This window comes from Podarcis muralis, chromosome 15 (assembly GCF_964188315.1).
Source record: "Podarcis muralis chromosome 15, rPodMur119.hap1.1, whole genome shotgun sequence".
Classification (NCBI taxonomy): domain Eukaryota; kingdom Metazoa; phylum Chordata; class Lepidosauria; order Squamata; family Lacertidae; genus Podarcis; species Podarcis muralis.
The window spans coordinates 4,106,726-4,119,053 of NC_135669.1; the positions used below are offsets into that span (position 1 = coordinate 4,106,726).

The 12,328-nt window shown below is 43.8% G+C and overlaps 1 protein-coding gene across 3 annotated transcripts in view; it reads left to right on the top strand.

Moving 5' to 3' along the window:
• Nucleotides 1-12,328, top strand: part of DOCK5 (dedicator of cytokinesis 5) — a 141,397-nt gene that overhangs the window by 109,136 nt on the left and 19,933 nt on the right. The window contains exons 31-43 of one of the 3 annotated variants that reach the window (XM_028708237.2): nt 619-719; nt 2,565-2,623; nt 3,456-3,610; nt 5,700-5,785; nt 6,424-6,580; nt 6,662-6,702; nt 6,850-6,940; nt 8,243-8,362; nt 8,977-9,066; nt 10,001-10,105; nt 10,649-10,790; nt 11,059-11,140; nt 11,797-11,881. In XM_028708237.2, the coding sequence (XP_028564070.2) occupies nt 619-719; nt 2,565-2,623; nt 3,456-3,610; nt 5,700-5,785; nt 6,424-6,580; nt 6,662-6,702; nt 6,850-6,940; nt 8,243-8,362; nt 8,977-9,066; nt 10,001-10,105; nt 10,649-10,790; nt 11,059-11,140; nt 11,797-11,881 (1,314 nt within the window). Of the gene's footprint in view, nt 1-618; nt 732-2,564; nt 2,624-3,455; nt 3,611-5,699; nt 5,794-6,423; nt 6,581-6,661; nt 6,703-6,849; nt 6,941-8,242; nt 8,363-8,976; nt 9,067-10,000; nt 10,106-10,648; nt 10,791-11,058; nt 11,141-11,796; nt 11,882-12,328 lie in introns of those variants that run through there. The other 2 variants (XM_077919663.1, XR_013390903.1) reach the window with 2 other exon arrangements.

The following is a 12,328-nucleotide window of genomic DNA, read 5'->3' on the forward strand; positions in this document are numbered from 1 at the left end:
TAGAGCCCCCCTGCCTCTTTCCCAAAGCTGGGTAAGTGCTAACTAGGCTTTAGGAAGGAGACGGGAAGGCGCCCCATGGCCCCTGCGCCCTGTGTGGGGAAACCAGTCGCACTGCCCTAAATCCACCTCTGAATATACATGAGAATTGATTCTAAAGAAATACAGTGGAAGCCCCACATTTTAGCACAATGTAAATAACAAATCCACAAAAGAATAACAACTGAAATATCAACTTTTTAAAATAATGCCATTAACAACTAGGCAAAAGGAAAAAAATAACTTGCTCTTTTTGGCCCACCAATCACTCAGCTGAACAAGCCAATCCCTTTATATTTCCAAGCCCCTACACAACAATAAACACAATTTAATTACAACTAAAATGCTGCTCAGTTCCACTCAAGCATATCCTTACATTATCCCTACACATTATCCCTACACACTCGCAACCAGCTATAAACCAATATACTCAAACAGCATGACCGCTGGTTGGGAATGATGGGAGCTGTGCTTAAGCGGCATATGGCTGCCCTGACAGTTTCCTCATCCCTGCTCAAGGTCTGAGACTTGTGACATCTGTCCTGTGCAGTCTTTCAACCATGTTCTTCCTCTCCTCCACAGCTGTGGAATAATTACTTTCACTTGGCAGTGGCCTTTCTTACCCACGAATCTCTCCAGTTGGAGAGCTTCTCCCAGGCTAAACGGAGCAAGATAGTCAAGAAGTAAGTTTTCATGTGAGTTTCTCCCCACTGTTCAACTTACTGGGGACACATTTTGCACTTTCAGCTGCATGTATTGAAGGAGACAGAGGTATCTGTAAACGTGTGGCGAATATGTCCCAGGGAGCTTTGTCCAGTTGTCACTCTCCAATGTGTATCCGCTGTGGTTTTTATAAGCACAAGTCATGCCTTCGGGCTTTATGGCAATTGCCTTCCACTTTCTACCGCTCCTCTCTCTCTGGATCCAGGATACACAAATCTTACTTGATCAAATCAGTTTTAAAAATTAAATCCAGTAGTGACCGGTGCTCACTAGGACTTTTAGGACAGGGAGACCAACAGTAGGTGGAGCCTGGGCCACTGATAGGCAGTGTCATTTGGTCCCCATTCTCCTCCCTTCTGAGTTTTACAATGGGCAAAACTGAGAATGAGGAGCAAGCTGCCAGGCAGGGCCACCCGCTATCTGGTTGGCAGTAGGAAGACAGGCAGGGAGCTGGCTGAGAACAGGCTGAGGTTGATGGGGCACTGCCCCATTTCCGCTAATGAACCAGCCACCACTGATTAAATCTGTCTACATTTGCATATGACTGCAATAGTTTTGAAGAAAAAACACATGCTCACATTGCTTTTGGTGTCTGCCTATGCTGCAGCAAGTGCCATCTTAGAAGAGGCATTCTCTTCCTGTGTTTGTAGAAGTAGGGGTAATATTTCTTCTAAAATGCCACCTGCCACTTGCAGTTTTTACAAGTAAAAACAGTGTTTGTTTGTTTTTAGAAATGGCTTGTCTGCAGATAGTACATATCTGAATTGATCCAAAAATGGGGGGGGGGGGCGTATTTGATTAACTCCACCTTCCCCAACCTGGTGCCCTCTAGGTGTGTTGAAGGTCCTGTTCCCACCAGCCCCAGGCAGCACACACCATTGTCAGGGATGATGCAAGCTGCCCAAAACATGTGGAGGGGACTAGGAAGGAGAAGATTGATTAAAGTGGGGCTGGAGTACCTGTGGTTCTTCAGATGTTCCTGAGCAACACCTCCCATCATGCCTGACCATCGACCATTCTAGCTGAGACTGAGTTGGGACCAACAACAACTGGAGTCCTACCTTTAACTCCAAACTGCTACCTGGGGTTCACTTTTAGCTTAAAAAAATAATAATCAATACAAGATACAGCAAAGTGTCTCGTGACACTTTAAGATTATCTAATTATTGCAGGGCGAGCTTTCAAATATCAGGGAATAACTAGATGGTGTGGTCAGGAAAGCTATATAGGGTGGGAGTGGGGTGTCTCAGAGCCACAGCAGGCAAGGAAGAGATTAAACACCACATGCACCACAGTCCTAATGGAAGTATCTTGCTCCACCATCCGCACCTTTCCTATTAATTATTCTTTGTCTCTATCAAGTGAGACTCTTGGCATCATATCAAGCTTATCCCTTAGAATCTGCCTCCATCAGATGTGTGGAGTGTTTCTCCTTTTATCTTTCTGCTCTCTTTCTACTCACCCTTTTTTTAACAACAAGTAAAAGCAACAAGTAAAAGCACTGTAGCTGTGATTGCAATTTGTTTCAAACTGTTTTTGAAACTGTATTTTATACTGGTGTAACCTGCCTTATTGTGAAGGGGAGGGGTAATAATTCTAGTGGTAGTGGTAGTAATAATAAGTCTATTAATAGTAGTAGTCTGGAGAGAGCTATAGCACAAGCATGAGTTCAGACAGCATACTATGGCATGGCTTTCCTCAGCGCAGGAGAATGAAGCTGTCATGATGTGCTCTCTGAATATATATTAATTGACTGATTTTCCCTGGATGTTTCCTTCATTCTTTCACACACACTTTCCTTGTAGATATGGGGACATGAGGAAGGACATTGGCTTCAAAATAAGGGACATGTGGTACAATCTAGGTAAGTTTCATGCATCACCTAAGGACCTGGAGAAGCAGCTCTGAGAATCTCAGAGACCAACTGCAGAGAGTTTGCAGAGGTTTTTTCAGTATTATCCACATGGACAATTTAGACAGATTCATGGAGGAGAGGGCTGCTGAAGGCTACAGAGCAGGATGGCTGTGCTGTGACTCTACAATTGGGAGGCAGCAATGCTTCTAGTTGTTGCACATCACAGGCGGGGAGATACTGCTTTGTGCTCAAATACTGCTTTGAGGGTTTCTCCCAGGCATCTGGTTGGCCAATGTAAGAACAGGATACTGGACTAGATGGGCCATTGGCCTGATCCAGCAGGCTCTTCTCATATCCTTATAAGACTGGCATCCTCTCTCCAGGATTTCATGCAAGGAATCCCTTCCCAGCTCTACCTGGAGGTGCCAAAGATTGACCATGGGGCCTTCTGAAGACAAAGCAGATCCTGTACCACTGAGTTGCAGCACTTCTCCAAATAATTGAAATAAAGCTCAGTTAACAAATTCTGACATCAATGCAATTGTAGAAGTAATCCAGTCTCCAGGGGTCAGTGTCCCCTAGTGTTTCCCCTTCCCCTTCTCCCACCCACCCATCTTGTGCATCTGTGTCAGAGAAGCATTTAATCCTAGAGTCCCCTGCAGGAACTAGGGGAGGTGGAAAGGGAGTGGTCAAGCAGCAGATGCTTCCATTGTGTGTTTTGCATATGAAAGACTAGGAGACGATTAGTGGTTGGGAAGCAGCTGCCCATGTTTGCCCTGGAGACCTGTAGCAGGCAAAGCAGCCATCTGCTATGCCCCTAATCCCCTTTTTCTGTTTTCAGGGCCTCACAAGATCAAGTTCATCCCCTCTATGGTAGGCTCGATCCTGGAGGTGACCTTGACACCTGAACCCGAATTGCGAAAAGCAACCATCCCTATATTTTTTGACATGATGCAATGTGAATTTAACTTCAGTGGGAGCAGAAACTTCCATATGGTATGGACCAGCTTGTAAGGGGGAAGCAAAATAAGGGAAGGTGGAGGCAATGGAAAATTGAGAATTTGGGTTTGGGCACTTTGAAGCAGAGTATCTACAACAAAGGATAGAGTTGATAAACAAACCAGCATCAAACCACGGTTCAGCTGGTTGTCTCAACTGGGTGGCTGCCTGGTTTCTAGCAGAAGGTTGATCTAAGTGGGATTATTGAGGAGAGGAAAGAAAGAGTTTCCCCTTGTAGGTTCCTAGCAGGGATTTCAGTAAATAGGAAGTTCTCTAAGGCAGATCATAATACTTTGTCTATCTAGCCCAGTGCTCTCTACTTTGACTTCTTTAGTCCCTTACTTGTTTGATATGTGTAAAGAAGTTACACAGTGAGCTTGTTGGCAAGAGTAGATGATATTGTATTTAGGGGTGCCCAACTCTCCCAGCAGTGACTAGGTGGCTGGGATCATCTTGTGGTCTCTGCAGGACCTCCTCCACTCTCATCTTGGTATGTCCCAGTCATTTCTCTTTTGAGAGGCTCTAGGTCTCCTTGCAAGGGACGCGGGTGGCGCTGTGGGTAAAACCTCAGCGCCTAGGACTTGCCGATCGCATGGTTGGCGGTTCGAATCCCCGCGGCGAGGTGCGCTCCTGTCTTTCGGTCCCAGCGCCTGCCAACCTAGCAGTTCGAAAGCACCTCCGGGTGCAAGTAGATAAATAGGGACCGCTTACCAGCGGGAAGGTAAACGGCGTTTCCGTGTGCTGCGCTGGCTTGCCAGATGCAGCTTGTCACGCTGGCCACATGACCCGGAAGTGTCAGCGGACAGCGCTGGCTCCCGGCCTATAGAGTGAGATGAGCGCACAACCCTAGAGTCTGGCAAGACTGGCCCGAACAGGCAGGGGTACCTTTACCTTTACCTTTTTTAGGTCTCCTTGCATACCTGGCAACATACTGGGATGACGTCATAGGGTCCATTCTGTATGATGGCATCATAGTTCACCCTCAGTTGTGGCACAGATCCAGCTTTAACGTCCATCTTCCTGGTCTAAAATCGCATGGGGACCAGCAGGAAGTGTGTGGTTCTACTTCAGAGCAAAGAGAGATGAGAATGGGTTGGAAATTATATTGGGAATAATCATAACAGACAGACAAAACAGAATTATTCTTTGTAATGTTAATGTTTCGCATCACACATACCTTAATACGCATAATTTTGTGTTTTGATTGAATTATTTGGAAATATTCTTGCTGGGCAAACCTATTTTAATGTAGGAAGTTCAGAAATGCCTGCCATATTTGCCATTGTTTGTTAGTTGCAAAAGTGTGAGTTGGAACAGGATTGGCAGATTTCTGGCTTGTCAGATTTGCTTCATTTTCTACTAGAACCCAAAATCCAACTGAGTCAGTTTGCATCTGGCATCCTGTTAGAAGTAAAGAACAGGATGCCTTTTGAGCCACATTCCGAGCCTAGATATTTGGTTTCAGTACCTGAACAGATTAGGGATGCGGGTGGCGCTGTGGCTTAAACCACAGAGCCTAGGGCTTGCCGATCAGAAGGTCGGTGGTTCAAATCCCTGCCACAGGGTGAGCTCCCGTTGCTCGGTCCCTGCTCCTGCCAACCTAGCAGTTCTAAAGCACATCAAAGTGCAAGTAGATAAATAGGTACCGCTCCGGTGGGAAGGTAAACGGCGTTTCCATGCGCTGCTCTGGTTCACCAGAAGTCATGCAGGCCACATGACCCGGAAGCTTTACGCCAGCTCCCTCAGCCAATAAAGCGAGATGAGCACCGCAACCCCAGAGTCGGTCACGAGTGGACCTAATGGTCAGGGTCCCTTCACCGTCACCTGAACAGAACTGAACTTGTAGGCCTTTTTTCACACACAAGTTAGCTTTCTTTATTTCAGTTGCCTAATTGAGGTGAAAACAAGGCATTTTGCTGCTACTATTGTTAAACATTTCGGAGTCAGAAATCCTTGCCAATATCTTGCAAATCACCCAGCAATCGGCTAGTAGATCTCAATCTATCCTCTGTCCACTCCTGCAGTAGAACAACAATAGATCCTTCTCTCTTTTCGTGTTTTTGCTTTTTTGTCTGTCAACTTGTAGTTTGAAAATGAGCTGATAACAAAACTGGATCAGGAAGTTGAAGGTGGTCGTGGGGATGAACAATACAAGATTTTGCTGGAGAAACTGTAAGTGTGTGAGTGTTTTTGCTTGCCTTTCTAGAACCCCTTTTCTCCCTGGTGAGGTGACTCTGTCTCCCTCGGTATTAACCTTCAGGAGGTATTTCCGTATTTACCCTAGCATTTCATGGCTGAAAGGCACTGTTCCTGGAGACCCTGAGATCAATGACTGTGAATGTTTTAAAAAGTTTTTTTATTATTTAAAAAAACTTTTAAAGAGCTTTAAAAGCTGCTTTTTCATTGATATTTTTTGAAAATATTCTGCAGTTGCGGTGTCTGCCATTGGTATTATTAACAATAATAAAGTTCCACTAAGATGTGATATTTTCTTTTTGTGCTTCAATTGTTTGGATCCAAAAGTTGCATGACTGGAAGGCTTCCAGTGCAGACTTCCACTAATGCAACTTTGGCCCTAACACAACATAGGATTGAATCCAACTAACCTCTACTCAGAGTAGGCTGGGCCCTTTGAAAGTAAAGGAGCCAAGTTAGCCATTTCTATTAATTTCAAGGTCTACTCAGGGTATAACCAGCATTGGATAAAACCCATAATGTTTTATTTATTTGTTGTAAAACTTAATTATAAACTTCTGATTTTCTCTCTCTTTGTCTCCCACTTCCCTTGTACCACACACATGACCCTGCAGCCTGTTGGAGCACTGTCGGAAGCACAAATACCTCTCGAGCTCAGGCGAAGTCTTTGCTCTCTTGGTTAGCAGCCTGCTAGAAAACCTCTTGGATTACCGGGCCATCATGCATGACGGGAGTAAAGAAAACCGCATGAGCTGCACTGTCAATGTGCTGGTATACACCTTTTGGTTTGCATTATTCTTATTTGTAAAAATCAGTTCAGTTATTCACAGCCATACTTTTTTACTTTTGTAGAATTTTTATAAAGAAAAGAAGAGAGAGGATATCTACATCAGGTAGGCCATGTTACCTTTACTGCTTTTTGGTATGAGGCATCATTGTGTAGAGAATTCTGCCTTAGATCAACAGGCTGAATTAAATGATATTTGAACAGCTTCTGTGCAAGTAATTCCATGATAATCTGTTTTCTCTTCCCTTTCTAGATACTTGTATAAACTCCGGGACCTACACACAGGCTCTGAAAACTACACCGAGGCAGCATACACACTTCTCCTTCATGCAGAGTTGCTCCAGGTAAGTGTCTTAAGTGCTAAAGGGTGGCATTGTAAGCAGTAGCCAAGTCAGGATTTTTAGCATGCATAATCCAGCTACCTCTGTCCAAAGACACCTGGGTGCCGCAAGTAATAGTGAGATCTTAAAAGCACCCTAAATTGGAAACTTGATCCTTAAGGGAAGTGTAACCCAATCCATTGAACCCCACCTCCTTGCTGAAGCAGTGAGTTCCCCCCAAATACCCTCATCTTGTCTGGGGTTTCTATGTGGGATGTGTGTCAATGAATGGAATGTTTTAGAGATACGGCTATATCTATAGCTTTCAGAAGGGAACTTCTCATTGCTTAGAAGAATCATGTTGTGGAATTGCTTCCCAAGAAGAATGATTAGGCAGGGTCTTGCTGACCACCCAGCCTTGCCCCTTTCACAGTGCAGAAGATCCAGAGATTCAGCATCCCCAATAGCTCTGCTGAAGACATCCATTAATTGTTTCCATTGTCAAAGTGTACCAACCACCAAAATGTTCTTCTAATGTTCAAGTCTACTGCCCTGTAATTTAAACCCTTTAGATCTAGTTCTGCTTTCTGGGGCAGCAAATAAGAACTCTGCCCTCCTATTTAACAAGTGTACAACCTGTATACACAACTTTAGAGCTGTACACTTGCACAGTTATTTACATGTAACGTTCATAGAATCACAGAATTGTAGAGTTGGAAGGGACCCAAAGGTCATCTAGTCCAACCCCCTGCAATGCAAGAATCTCAGCTCAAGCATCCATGACAGATGGTCATCAAACCTCTGCTTTAAAACCTCCTAGGACAGGAGAGTCCACAAGCTCCCGAGAGAGACTCTTCCCCTGTTGAACAACTCCTACTGTCAGCTTTTCCTGTATGTTATTTGGAATCTCCGTTCCTGTAACTTGAGGTCATTGGTATGAATCCTACCCTCAAGAAGAGGAGAAAACAAGCTTGTTCCCTCTTCCTTGAGATATTTGAAGATGGCTATCATATCTCCTCTCAGTCTTCTCTTTTCCAGGCTAAACATATCCAACTCCTTCAAGCATTACATTCAGCAAGTGTACAGTCTGCATACATAACAGCTGAATTTATAAACTGTACACCCTTTCACACAAAAAACAACAACAGTTGTACATTGGTAGCAACAGCTTGTACCTGTGTTCAGTGTAACTTTTGAACAAGCCTTGTATGACATGCCTCTTGGTATTTTAAAGAGTGCTGTCATATCCTCCCTCAGGTACTCTCCTCGGAACCATTAAAGGAAAAATGACTATGTTAACTCTTTGATTTGTTTCCTTTATCCTAGTGGTCTGATAAGCCATGTGCTCCACATCTGCTTCAGAGGGACAGTTACTATGTCTATTCGCAGCAGGAATTGAAAGAGAAACTCTACCAAGAAATCATTGTGTTCTTTGACAAAGGCAAGGTGAGTCTGTCACAGCAGGATGAGGCAGACAATTTCCAGGACAGTTTTCTAATTGGCCTCATGGTAGTGGTGGGTGTGGCTCAAGAAGTGCAAAATGATGGATGTGACTCTCACCTTTCTATGACTTGCCTCTTGTGTGCAAACCACCCAAAAGCCAGATAGATAGATGTTCACACATATATCATCATCATCATTTTTAATTTGTATACCGTCTTTCTATCTTACAATACTCAAGGCGGTTTACAAGCTGCAGAAACAAGGAATGTACATCTTATAACAATCAATGCAATACAAAAACGTGATAATAAAACATAACTTTAAAATAAGCATCCTACATAAAAAATGTAACATTCAACAATCACTAGAATAGTATAGAATAATAATATCAGCATATAAAAATTAAACAGAAATTCACTCTTAACAATTTCAATAAATAATTTCTAAACTACAATCAATAAAACAACGGCAAAGGTGTGTGTGTTATGGTTTTAGTTCTTATTAGCATCCTTGGCATCTGTTAGAAGCCTAACTTCTAAGAATTAAGTTTGGTCCATTGGGTATCATCTATGCTAATAAATCTTTCTTCTCATTTTTTAAAAAAATCTTTCCTGAAGATGTGGGAGAAAGCAATCCAGCTAAGCAAGGAACTTGCTGACATGTATGAGAACAAAGTTTTCGATTATGAGGGCCTTGGCAATCTCTTGGTAAGATGGCTGGGTTTTTGTCCTCTGCTGGGTTGGGAGGATTGCTGCGGGTTATTTTTTTTTGGGGGGGGGGGTGGAGATCTGGGAGAGTTCTTGTACTCCTGACTGAGTACAACAGCTGCAGATTAAGGGCACAGGAAGCGTCAGTGTACTTGAGGCTTTAAGAGAGAGAGAGAGCTAAAATGCTTGTGCGCACACACATTTCATTCTTTAGCATGGGGATGGCAAACCTTTTTGAGACTCAGGGCTGCGTTCCCTTCTGGGCAAGCCTCTGAGGGCCGCACAATAGCAAGAGGCATTTGGATACATTCCAGCCAAAGGAAAATACTAAAGAAGGGTGTGCAACACATCTGGAAAGAGGATGAGACCTCTAAAGGGGTGTGGCCTGAGGAAAGTCCAAAGGACCAGACAAAGAGTATTGGAGAGCCAAATTTGTACCCTGGACCAGAGGTTTCTCACCCCTGCTGTGAATACTGTGCATTTTGGCACCTGGCATTTTGAGAATTAGTCCGATTTGCTTAACCAGTTTTGATGGGTTTGGGTTTTTGTGTTTTTTAATTCCATAAATTTATAAGAAAGAGCAGAATAGCATGCAGCATATATCTCTTAATCACTAAAAGTTGGGTGAATGAATGAAATGCCTTAACCTAGCCCCTCAAAGTCGTTAAACTAGGTGCCAGGCAGACAACCCAATGGAGAGTATTTCAAAGTTGGGATACCGTTAACTTTACCTTGGTTGCCACCCTCCTAAATGTTCATGCCAGTAGTCCCTGTGATTATGTTAAGACAGGCAGCTTCATAGAGGAGCAGGTGATCTTTCCAGCTTTGTGGACTGTGGCTTTTTAAACTTGAAATGTGGTTGAACACTTTCCCTTGATCAGGTTACTTTTTTGTATAACAGCGCCCACCCACCCTTCTTCTTTTTAATACACAGAAAAAACGGGCCACATTCTATGAGAACATCATGAAGGCAATGAGACCCCAACCAGAGTATTTTGCTGTTGGGTATTTTGGCCATGGATTCCCCTCCTTTCTGCGGGTAAGAATGATATGGGGGTCTCATTAACCCTTTAAAATATGTCAGATATCTGAATTGCTGACTGCAAACTAGATTACAATGAGTAGAGCAGACTTAACCCTCAGGTCCACTGGCTGGAAGGAATTGGAATTGAGGGGGGTGCATCTCCCTGACAGAGAAGAACTTCACCAGTGGAATGGCATGTCCACAACAAAGGCTTCTGCTATGCCTGCAGATATATCTGTAGAAGTAGATCTACTACTGGTAGCTTTTTGATACCATTAGCTGGTGGAGGGACCCTGAAAAGGAGCGTTCCAGTGGTGATGTAGGGATGGGGGCTGGATCCAAGGTCCCTTCTTTTAAATTGGAGCAACTGAAATAGGCCATGCTCTATGAATAATTCCTTTAAATCTGGACCTTCCGCAGTATTGACAGGCTGTGGACTTGCTTATGTTTGTGTCCATTTTGTTGGCTTGCCAGGTATGTTCTGTTCTCAATTTAGGGCCTGTCCAGACTAGCAACTTTAATAGCACTGCTGTATTTCCTGTCTGATCCTTGTCACAGAACAAGATCTTCATCTACCGTGGCAAGGAATATGAAAGGAGGGAAGACTTCAACCTGAAATTACTGACCCAGTTTCCAAATGCTGAGAAGCTGAGCAGCACTGCTCCACCCACAGAAGAGATCAAAACGTCTCTTAAGCAGTGTATCTTTTGTGGGGAGTCTGGTTAGAGACTAAGCTGGACAATATAAAGCAGTGGGTAGGGGTAGGAGTTAGGTAGGAGTCTTAGGCTAGGTACACATTAGCAGCTGAAAATGCAGCAATCATTTGTACACACCCTTGCAGTCTTGGCCTGCAAGAGGTTCTCCACCCCCGACATGGATATTAAGCTAGGGCATGATTTGGATATCTGACCTCGATGCTCTCTGCAAACATTTCCTCTTATTTCTTTTCCTTAACGCACACCACACAGATGTCCAGTGCTTCATAGTTAAACCTGTAATGAACCTCCCACCAAACTACAAGGACAAGCCTGTTCCAGAGCAGATTCTAAAGTAACCACTTTTTCCTGACTAATCAACCCTTTCTGCACATCTAGAAACAAGTACTATTACTGGGCTCCAGTCACGGGTTGACTTGCCTGTACTTTGATTTCTTTCTGAAGTACAGCAACAGCTCAATACTTACTTTTGTGTCAGGTTTAGAAGACCCGTGCCATATTGTGATGCTGTGTAAAGCTCCAGTTGCACCAACCTCTCTTCATTCCTCTTCTTACCTGTGGAGCTATATGCCTCCATTCCCCCAATCCTGGTTCAAATGCACCACTGCTTTAGGGCTAATCCAGACCTGCTCTGGTGCTATCACAGCAAACACCCTGATCTTAGTGGACATAAGGTGAAACTTTGGAGCATATGGCACAGCTAAGAGTGTTCTTCATGATGATTGAAGTGACCCAGCAGGAGTATATAAGGTTCCTGGAGGTAACCTGGTACCAAGTTGTTGCTATTAACTGTTTTTATTTTATGCTGTAAACTGTCTTGAGTCCCTGTCACGGAAAAAGGCTGGATATAAATAAACAGAATAATAATGTAGAAATAAATTGTTACAATAATGAAAATAAATAATAGTGTCAGACCGCCTGATTTTGGATGGTGACTAGAAATGCAGCTTGTGGTTTGATTTGAGCTGATCTGCTTGTTTACTGCTTTAGCTTCTATAGATCCAATGAAGTGCAACAATTCAGATACTCCCGGCCATTCAGAAAAGGAGAAAAAGATCCTGAGAATGAATTTGCAGTAAGTCCTTCATCCTTTGGAGCAATCTTTGAGGTTCTACTTCTTTCTCTGGGTTTTGCTACCTTGCAGTTCTCATCTACACCTCCACTTTCCCCACTGCTTTCCCTGGGAAAACCCACTGCTTACTGCTGAATCAGAACAAACGTCTGTCAGTTTTTCTGAGGAAAACTCTGGGTTTTCTCAGGGGAAGTGGTGGGGCAAATGGAAAAGAAGTTTGGACCCATGGTTTCTAGGCATGGGGCAAGCGAAAGTGTGGAGCATGGTACTGATAATGCTAAGGTTGCAATTCAGTCCCCGTATGAGACAGCTGCATATTCAGCATTGCATTGCAGGGGGTGGAACTAGATGATCCTCACAGTCCCTTCCAACTCTAAAATTTTGTGATTCTTTGGCAGACCATGCTGAGTCCATCTAGCTCAGTGTTGTCTTCGCCAGGGGTGGCCAGCT